The sequence below is a fragment of the Mastomys coucha genome, unplaced genomic scaffold, assembly GCF_008632895.1.
Source record: "Mastomys coucha isolate ucsf_1 unplaced genomic scaffold, UCSF_Mcou_1 pScaffold4, whole genome shotgun sequence".
Taxonomy (NCBI): Eukaryota; Metazoa; Chordata; class Mammalia; order Rodentia; family Muridae; genus Mastomys; species Mastomys coucha.
In genome coordinates this window covers 16,449,879-16,460,886 of record NW_022196910.1, presented here as the reverse complement: position 1 = coordinate 16,460,886, position 11,008 = coordinate 16,449,879, and the positions used below count along the sequence as shown (strand labels likewise).

The window sequence follows — 11,008 nt, the reverse complement described above, 5'->3', positions numbered from 1 at the left end:
TGCCCCTCTGCCTCCCTACCCCTCTGCCCCTCCCCCTCTCTGCCCCTGCCAGTGAACTTACTTTCCCCGGCTTTGGTCTCTATGAATGATTACAGGCATGGAGAAATTATGAGTTAAGCAACTGGAACTTTGCATGCTCACAGATGTTTTGTACCAATCCTCTCTAAGGTTTTACTTTACAAAAGAACCCTCTTATTTGGCTTTGCTGTCTGTCTGTCTGTCTGTCTGTCTGTCTTTCATTTTTCTTTTCCATTTTTGTGTTTGATTGATTGATTGATTGATTGATTGATTTTGTCTTGGTGGACCAACTAAGATCCTTTGGGGAACCAAGTATATGGTCCTCAAACTATCACTATCTACATCTTTGAGGAGACGCACTTAAAACACAAGATCCTGCACCGCAGCTTTGACTGACTTAGGACTGTGGGGCTGCAGAACTATTGATTTTGCCACATTTCAAAGATTGCCAGATTTCTTTGGTTGGCTGGGTTTTTTGTTTGTGTTTTTCGGAGACAGGTTTTCTCTGTGTGACAGAGTCCTGGCTGTACTGAAACTCACTTTGTAGACCAGGCTGGTCTTGACCTCAGATCACCTGAGATCTGAGATCGCCTGCCTCTGTCTCCCAAGTGCTGAGATTAAAGGCATGTGCCACCATGCCTGGCTTCCAAGGTGATTTTTATACCTGCTAATGTTTGGGAATTGCCACACCACCTGCTCTTGTTTCACTGGGACATAAATACATACTCAGTCCAGAGTCAAATGGAGCTGAAATGCCAGTCATGGGTTCCTATAGATTTCTCATATCTTATAGCTTGTAGTAAGGAACAGCAGAAGTGTATGTTTCTAGATCTATTTCAAGAGTCTCACAGTTGATATGGTGAAGAAATGGCTCATTAGTAAAATTAATGAAGGAAATGTGTTTTTATAACTATATATCTGCTCTCCTGGATGTAACTGCATAAAGTTAGCAAAACCAAAGAAGTTAAGGAAAAGAAAGGGAATTGCCAACAGGAACATTCAGATACCCCAGTTTCTTTAAAAGGAAGAGAGAGCCTGTGTGTGTGTATGTGTGTACTCTCGTGCATGTGTGTGATAAGAGCCAAAGAAAAAAATATAAGGGAATAGTATAAGTGTATTTCAGATATGAACCAGTGGGTAAATTGTGAAAATAAATTATATCTCTCAAAATAGATTAAACAATAAGGCTACTGTGTTATTTTTTTTTTTTAAGAAAACCACACTCCTTTTGGAAAGTGAGTTCAAACATTACAGTTACCAATACAAAGGCAACATGGTGGCACATAGCATTACCTGGATGCCAAAAATCTATAGATGTAACCAGATTCTATAAAGAGGCTGCTGCTAGCTTTGTGTAATGTAAACTGAGCAGCAACACAGCATGTTTGGACAAAGTGTGGGATAGCTGGCTAATTGATAAAGAAGATAATGCAACATTCCGCTGGTATGGATAGGCATGTGAGTGGGAGTCTGGGGAACCCAGCACGTTCACTAACCCCCAATTCCAGCCACTGTGATCTCTCACCTCTCCCTGTCCTCCTCCCCCACAGTCCATTCTCAAACTGGATCAAAAGCTCCTTTGAGAATTATTGGAACGGTAATTGGGGAAAGTAATCATGGATTAGACTTAAGAGACAACAATGGAAAGTAGGAAAGAAAAGACAAGAAAATGGAAGGAATATTCCCAGATGCAGACATGTGACTAATAGAAGTTTCCAGAAAGATAAAACAGAAAATAGCAAGAAATTACAAAAGGAGGGCTAAAAGGAAATGCCCCAGGATAGAGAGATCTGAGACTCCAGAGTTAAATGGTCATAAGGCAAGGCAGTCATTGACAAATGTACCATTGGAATTGTCAGCAGGGATCCCAGCACCGACCTTCCACAGCAGCATGAGAGAGAAAGCTGAGATTAAAATGTTTTAACGTAGAACTTATACTCAAATTACCAGTCACGCATGAGTACATTTTTTTGGACATGTAAATTTTCCTAAACTTCTCCTCTCTGTCTTTTTCAAGAGTGTGGTATATAAGACAGATCCACTTAATTAAAGGAATAAATATAGGGGTATGAAAGATGATTCAGTAGTTCAGATCACTAACTGCCATAGCAAAGAACCTGGATTTGGTTCCCAGCACCCACGTGGTAGCTCCGAACTGCAGGTCAGGAGGAATAGGGCACCTCCTTCTGGCCTCTGTGGGCAGCAGGTAAACATGCAGTGCAACTACATATATGCAGGTAAAACACTCATACATATAAAAATATTATTCAATTTAAAAAATAAACTCGAAGGATAAATGTACATGAGAAATTGAGGGACATATACTGTAGCTAGTCTTTGCTAATTTGTGGGTTTTTCTTTTTCCCCCACCTTTTAATGGGAACCCCAGCCTAGGAAGCTGAAAAGAATGACCACAATGGGAACGAAATAAAAATCTCAAGGAAAAAAAAAAAAAAAAACACCATTCCAGGTACCAAGTTACACTCTGTGCGTGATCAACTGATTATTAAAACTGTAGTTACTCTTCAAGAACATTTTCAAATGCTTTCTACTATCTTCACACAGTAATGTTATAGTTATTATCTTCCACATGTGTGTATGTTTTTGAAATTTACAAAAAGTACATATTAGGCAATGAGAAAATCCTAGCACAATGATGTTGTTCTCCCCTTCTAACAAGTCATCATGTAAGTAAGTAAGCTGAACTTTATCTTAGAGCCACCTACCTTCATCAGCCTCAGTTTACACATAACAACACATAAGAGTGGTAATGTACCTGGCCTGGATCCAGGTACCTATTGAATGCCAGAACCAAGATTGTAGTAGTGATGGGTCTTTTGACTTAATTTTAAGCTCTCAAATACTCCATAAGTAAAATTAAAAAAAAAAACTAATAATTTAAATCATTAATAGGATCATAGTAAAGTACCATAAATAGCTACAAATCATGTAAGAAACTCTTGTGTTTCTAGAAATAAACAGAAAAATATTAAGATAATTACCTGTTGATAAACTGATAAGTATCCCCACGAGCAATGTTGTCAATGTTCCAATAGTGCTGAAGTACAGATATGATAATGAATACCAATTGTCCATCAGTGGAGTCCTGAAAGATACAAAAATATAACTACAATAATTCACCATGTTCCTGGCAACAAGATGTGTGTGTGTATCAATGATCCTGAAAGTAAAAATACATTATTAAACCATTTTTAATGGCATGATCAATGGCACTGATCTTGAACTATTGAATTAGGAATTTAAAACATGGCTTCCACAGTTACGCTGATACTAAAACCACACAAAGACCCAATAAAGAAAGAGAACTTCAGACCAATTATTTCCCTTATGAATATTGATGCAAGATCTGGATCACAGGTGTGCCCTCCATTTGTGGATTGTAGTTCATTCTATATGTAGTCAAGTTGATAATCAGAAATAGCCATCACAAGAATGTAAGATTTTTTTAACTGATCTAAATAAGGAAAATTTTTATACCATAACACCAACTCTCTCTAAAATCTATCCAAAGCATCTAGTCAAACATTGTTGCATCCCAAACCATGTAGAGAAGCTAAAACCTCAAATATCTAAGTAGTGCAAGTAATTCTGCTGTTCTTTTTATTCAATATTAAATGTCTTGTTAAATGCGAATTTATACATTTATCTTAATCAATGCATGTTTGTGAACTGTATTCTGTTTGAAAGGTGCTAGAAAATATGAAGCATTCCTATTCCTAAATCTTACTCTATATTGAAAGCACTTGGGCTGGTGAGATGGCTCAGTGGGGAAGAGCACCGACTGTTCTTCGGAAGGTCATGAGTTCAGATCCCAGCAACCACATGGTGGCTCACAACCACCCATAATGATATCAGACGCCCTCATCTGGTGCGTCTGAAGACAGCTACAGTGTACTTACATATAATAAATAAATAAATCTTTAAAAAAAAAAAAAGAAAGCACTAATGACATTCAATTGTATAGTTTTTTATAGTTCTGTTTCTACATAAAGGAATTTTATTACTTCTTTGATATCAAATAAAATATTTTCACTATATTGTTAAATAAATAAATAAATAAATAAATAAATAAGGCTTCACTTTGACCATACACATGAGAAAGGACTTTAAAGTACCATAATCCTTTGGCTCAAGAGAAACATAAAGCATGAGGCCACAGTCACCTAGTGAACTGCAGCCTGGCATAGGCAGGTTTCTGTGGAGTTCTTGAAAACACAAAGGTAAGGCATAGCCCCAGTAAATCCTTTTTAATTTTTTATAGTTCTTTCCTGGAAGGTAAAAATAAGCAATGCAGAATAAAATCAATACCCTGTGTTATCCCTGTCCCTGTAGACCAATGATCAATGCAACTGTAACAATTTTCCATGAATGCCTTCTTACTTTCTTTTTGTAATCTATTAAACCCAGACCCCTCAAATGCCATTTTAAGAGGACTTATTCTAAATAGCTAGGTTTGTGCCATTTTTCTGAGTGGTTTCCTTCACTTTATCACAAATAAACTGTTCTCTCACACAGCTTGCCTTACTGGCCCCTTAGGGTGGCAAGCTGATGTAGTTTAAATAAGTGGACCCTAAGGCTCCTGTGTTGAGGACTTGGTCTTCCTCCCAAACTATTGGCAATGGTAAACTCTTAGGAGATAAAGCCTAGTAAAAAGTGGGTAGGTCATTGCAGGCATCACTCAAAGGGGACATGGAATGCCTAGCCCCTCCTCCTTCTCTCTACCCTACCCCCAGCTTCAGGAGGTGAAACAACCCCCTCTAACACATGCTGTTACCATGATCTGCTATGCCACAGAAGCTCAAGAGTACCAGTATCGGCCCATCATGGCCTGAAAACCCTAAAACAGTGAGCCAAAATCATTTTTCTTGATCAAGTTGGTACTTTGTAACCCAAAGCTGATGATACACACAGACATAACAAAATATTAAGTGTCTGTGTTTACTCATTCAACTCTTCATTATGGTCCCAATATTGTTCTTATCATGGAAGTCAGCCATAAGTGAAGCAGGAAAAAAACAAACAAACAAACTGCTGTCCACATAAAGTTTATATCCAGTGAAAGAGAAATCTAAAAAGCAGTTAAAAAAACAAAGTGATAGAAAGTCCTGTAAGAAAAAAAGATGGAGTAATGCCATATGACATGAACAGGGTAGAGAGGGGAGGTCTACACTGCAATACATGATCAGAGAAGATCTGTGGGAAGATGTGACATCACTCAGGAATGTTGCTTTCAGCTTCAATAAAGCAGTTTAATTAGGATCAACCACCCTGCTAAGAACAATGTGGAGAAACATGACTTTATGGCACCAGCAAGATGGAAGTACTGAGAATTTCAGAAGCCAAATTCCCAGGAAGAAGGGAAACATGCTGAGATGAATTCATGAAGTTGAGATAGTGTAGTATTGATCAAAGGCAGAAAACATAGCATAAAACAGTGAATCAAGAAGCAGATCCCCAGGAAACTGCCATTTGATTTACATTAGTTTAGTAGCCAGCAAATCTTGATGGACAAAATGGGAGGGGGGATATGTTCAAGAAGTAGAATTGATTTATTGAAATTCTACATGGAGAAAAATTAATCTTGATCACACCGTTTACTTTGGCACCAAATGGATTACATTTCTTTTTTTTTAAGATTTATTTATTTATTATATGTAAGTATACTGTAGCTGTCTTCATTATGGGTGGTTGTGAGCCACCATGTGGTTGCTAGGATTTAAACTCATGACCTTCCAAAGAGCAGTCGGTGCTCTTCCCTGTTTAGCCATCTCACCAGCCCCACATTTTTTAAATGTATATAGTTAACAACAATTTCAATTTTAAAATTACAGGAATAGCTGGACATGGTGACACACCTTGAATCCCAACACTCGGGAGGCAGAGACAGGTGGATCTCTGAGTTGAAGACCAACTGTGTTAGTCACCAATTCCCAAATAAACAAAAAAGAAAGAAAGAAAGGAAGGAAGGAAGAAAGAAAAGAAAGAAAGGAAGGAAGAAAGAAAAGAAAGAAGGAAGGAAAGAAAGGAAAAGAGAGAAAGAAAGAAAAGAAAGGAAGAAAAGAAGGAAGAAAGAGAAAGAGGGAAAGAGGTCTACAAAGTGAGTTCCAGGACAATGAGAAACCAAAACTAGATAGATAGATAGATAGATAGATAGATAGATAGATAGATAGATAGATAGATAGATAGAAATTAGAGAAATATCTCTGTGATCTCAAAGTAGGCAATGATTTCTTCAATAAGACTACAAAGGACTAATGATATAAGAAAGATAAGTCATGACTTCTTACAAACAATAAAATTAGCAAAAAGTAAAAAAATAAAACCCATTGGTAGAGAAAAAAAATCTTTAAAATATCGTGTTAGTCACCAATTTCCAAATAAACAAGAAAGAAAGAAAGAAAGAAAGAAAGAGAAAGAAAGAAAAGAAAGAAAAGAAAGAAAGAAAGGGAAAAAGAAAGAAAGAAAGAAAGAAAGAAAAGAAAGAAAGAAAGAAAGTAAAAAAGAGAGAAAGAAAGAAAAGGAAGGAAGAAAGAGAAAGTGGGAAAGAAAGAAAGAAAGAAAGAAAGAAAGAAAGAAAGGGAGGAAGGAAGGAAGAGGAAAAGAGAGAGTCTGTTGAAAAATGGAACAATCCTAAAGAGGCAGGTGGCAAAAGTAGATAGATATCTGAATGTCCAATAAACATTAAAGGGTGGTCAACTTCATTAACCATAAAAGAATTAAAACTGAATTACCAAGATATACTCATCAACTATTAAGAAATTAAAGAATTAAAACTCAATCCAGACAGGTTGAGACCCTGTCTATGTAGCTACAGAATGTCTTACTACAACATTAACTGTTTTGCTTGCTGTCCTTATACTGTAGGAATAATATAAAATAGCACAGCGACAAGCCCAGAACATCTACTCAATTCAGGATTAGGAAAAAGCAGTGTCATAAGCAAAATTAAAAACAAAAGAAAAAAGAAAAAACAAAACCAATTGTAGTCCCATATTTGTCACCCAAGTTTTAAAGACATAACATGAAACTTCATACCTTTCCACATTGTGTATTTGAAAAGCACTAGTAGAAAACGGCATTTCTGTGGTTGACACCCAGTCTGACCCATTGTGTGTGCTGTTACAACCATAGGTTTCAAGGGGCAATGGTAAGGTTCTCTCAGGAAGTGGAGGATAAAGCTGGGCTCCAATTCCTACCCATAAAGAAACAGCAAATCCAGCCAACAAACCAATGAGTGCTCCCTGGAAAACAAAAGAACTTTTAGAAGAAACACATCCTTCTCTTTGAGGTAGATTTAGCGTGAGAAAGTCAGGATCATCAACATGATCAAGCCAAATTGGCAAGCTCTCTATTTGACTTTCCTGCCTTACAGTAGCTCTGCCTCTTGTCAACATTATAATATATCCCTAGTGTCTCTGCTCACAGTCTTGGAGACCCATTAACTTCATTCCCTCTCTCTAACCAATAGTTATGCTACAAATGCCTGACATTCACTTCTGTACATTCTAGGTCTTTCCTGAACTTCATCCTATAATGGAAATGAACTTCCTATTGACTTTCAGAGAAATTGTTTGGATTTCATTTATCCCAGACACAATTTTGTATTTACACACACACACACACACACACACACACACACACACGCAAATGTTTAGGTATAATAATAGAAATATCACTTCTTTCCAAATAATACTCCCAATTATACTCACCTCCACCTGCTCAGGGCTAGAAAGATGTACAGGAGCTACATCTTGAAGCACCAGACTTTGTGGTCATGGTCATTAAGATGTAATTCTTTCTCTTTGCTGTATTCTGACTACACATAGTCTTTAAAACCATCAGAGCCTGTTGATCTCCTTCCTTAAAGCCTAGATATTCAATTTTAAAAGGAGAACAAACTTAAATGTGCAAAAGATGTTGGCCTATTTACACTGTATTTAAATTACACTACATGGCTCTCCATTAGCTTACTCCATGCCAGATCTTGATACATAGTTCTTCACTGTATACTCTATAAAAGTCAAAATGAGCTATTTAAATCACCAAGACAAGTCACTAATGACAGATCTCAAAGTAATCATGGCTTTAGTGTGGAAAAGGAAGATGTACTTGGAAAGGTAACCTTTAGATATATCAACTAGCTATACTTACAACAGAGTTGGCGAAGGGAACCAAGATGCCCAAAGAAAACAAGCCCATAAGTGGTCCACCAACCATGCCAAATATGCTGAGTGCTGCCTACAAAATAACAGAAAGTCTACAGTTAGAAATCTCAAACCCAAACAATGATTCAAGCAATTCAGCAGGGTCAGTATTAAAGTATTCAGTCTCCTTCAGAAAAAAAAAAATCACAAAATTTTATTGATGATAGCCTTGTCATTGGAGATCATTAACACCTGGAAATACCTGCTTCTCTATCTCAAGTGGCTTCTGTTTTTTTTTGGTTTTCTTGTTTGGTTGGGTTTGTTTGTTTGTTTGTTTGTTTTGAGATAGGCTCAATCTCACTATGTAGTCCTGGTTGTCCTGGAACTCACTATACAGAGAAGGCTGATTTTGAACTCATAGGAATCCTACTGCTGCTACCTCCCAAGGGCTGAGATTAAAGGTGTGCACCACCACACTTGGCTTGTCTGTCCTTTGGGGTACCCTCAAATAGGCAACAAAGGGCTGGAGAGATGGCTCAGTGGCTAAGAGTGCATATCTTTCTTGTGGAGGACCTGAATTCAGTTCCCAGCACCCATATTAGGTAGCTCACAACTGCCTCTAACCCCAGGTCTAAGAAATGGGATCCCCTCTCATACCCTCCACAGGTACCTACACTCAAATGCACACATTTGCCAAGATACCCACATATACAAAACTTAAAAACAATTTTAATGACAACAAAGGGGGCTGGAAAGATGGCTCAGTCTCTAAAATGCTTGCTTTACATGCACCTAAACATAGTCACAAAAGCTAGACGTGGCAGTTCATGCCTTTAATCCCAGTGTTAAGGAGATAGAGAGAGGAGGATTCATAAAGTTGATGGTCAACTCATCTATCTGAATTAATAAATTCCAGGTTCAGTGAAAAATCCTGTCTCAAAATACAAGGTAGGGAGCAATTGAGGAAGACACCCAATGTTGGTTTCTGGTTTAAGCTCATGTATGTGTGAGGTCCCCTCTTCAGCCCATGTACACACACATACACACACACACACACACACACACACACACACACACACACTCACATACACCAAAAAAAGCATAGCAATGCAAAGAAGATAAAGAGTCATGAAACCATTGGGACACCACTATGAATGCATAAATGAAGACACCTATTCTCAGACTTTTTCTGATACACCACAACACTTTTATGCTTTGGTGGTCTCTAAATATTTCCTCAAACAAGATGGTGGATAGCTGCAAAATGGCCACATATAATGATAAAATCCATGGGCAATTCTGATCTGATCTGATCTGTTCTGATATGGGTGTAGTTAGATTGAAAAGAACTAGATTTAAAATAATTGATCCAACGGTGTAGAGAAAGATTGAAAGTCTATTTTGGGTGACTGAACTTTTCTTTGATACAGAGATTCAAAAGCCATGAGACTGAAAAACAGTTCCAAATATGAATCATGAGGTAATGCAAATAATGTTCAAAGATACATATGCTCTTAGTAACCTAATAACCTCGGTAATCTAATGTCCAGTTTAAAAGACTGGGCTAAAAGCGAACAGTTGTTCCATGGGTACTGAACTATAATTTTATAATTATCATTATGGGATGATGCTCATGACTGTGAAGATGGAAAGTGATAATGGGCTGCATATCTCAACAAAGCTACAATGAGAGATTTTGGATGTTTTTGTCATTACAAAATCATAAACATTTGAAGAGACATATACTTAACCACATTTGAACATAGTGAAATACAGACATATACTCAAACATATTATGCCCCATAAATATGTACAGTTTTATAGGTCAATTTGAATGTGAAAAGAATAATTAAGACCATGAAAGAACAGGGACATGGTGACTTGTCCGCCAAGAAGACAAACAGAACAGAATGAATGAATCAGACAGTATATCAAGGAAGTATTAGGATGTGTACTGGATCCTTCATACAAATGAATTTTTTCAGATGCCTACACTGTGGAATAAAGAATGAGTAGACACTGTGAAAGAGAACTTGCAAGTAAGAAGGATGTGGGCTCAGGATGTGACAGGGATTTTGTTCTCAGTAGTCATGGGATGTGAGATAGACTTCACTGTGAGGTGTGAAAAGATATCACATGGCCATGACATCAGTCACAACCACATGATCTGGGAGCCAGAATTATAGACAAAAGGAAGATGCCTCAAAAAGGCTCTGTTAGAAAACACCTTACATAGTGATACTGCAGAATTGGGGGAAAGGAGAGGCTTGAAGTTAGGATGGCTTTACCATATGGTCCAGAGTTGATGAAGAAAGAGAACCCAGTCACAATTGGAGTCACAAGCCATACTGTAGATGACAAGGAAAACACTTTCACACACCCATACCAGCAAAGTTCAATGAGAAGCTGAGACTGTATATTAGTACCTGTGCCAAGGCTCCTCCCTGCTGGGCAGTGCCATAGGAGTAGAAAACAAGCTGTCACCAAGGCGTAGAAATAAGGAAGCTACCTCTACTATGGTATAAGCAGAAATCACTTTGCATGTTTGGGGATGTTGAATGTTAGTTAACCAGCTCCCTCAAAAATAAACCAAAACCCTTCTCCCCTGGTTCATAAAGGACACACCTCATACATCATCGCAAGTAGGTAGCTCATTCTGGCTGCCCTCTTACAAGACTGATAGCAGGTAGATGTCAGTGTCACTGGAAAATTGGTCATAAGAATCTCTCTCAAGGGGCTGGCGAGATGGTTCAGCAAGTAAGAGCACTGACTGCTCTTCCGAAGGTCCTGAGTTCAGATCCCAGCAATCACATGGTGGCTCACAA

At 37.8% G+C, this 11,008-nt stretch overlaps 1 protein-coding gene across 1 annotated transcript in view; it reads right to left on the bottom strand.

Moving 5' to 3' along the window:
- Slc5a8 (solute carrier family 5 member 8) overlaps nt 1-11,008 on the bottom strand; it is a 41,779-nt gene that overhangs the window by 2,347 nt on the left and 28,424 nt on the right. Inside the window, exons 11-13 of the mRNA XM_031349319.1 lie at nt 8,191-8,277; nt 7,075-7,280; nt 3,021-3,124 (exon numbers count right to left, since the gene is read on the bottom strand). Of these exons, the coding sequence (XP_031205179.1) occupies nt 3,021-3,124; nt 7,075-7,280; nt 8,191-8,277 (397 nt within the window). The remainder of the gene's footprint in view (nt 1-3,020; nt 3,125-7,074; nt 7,281-8,190; nt 8,278-11,008) is intronic.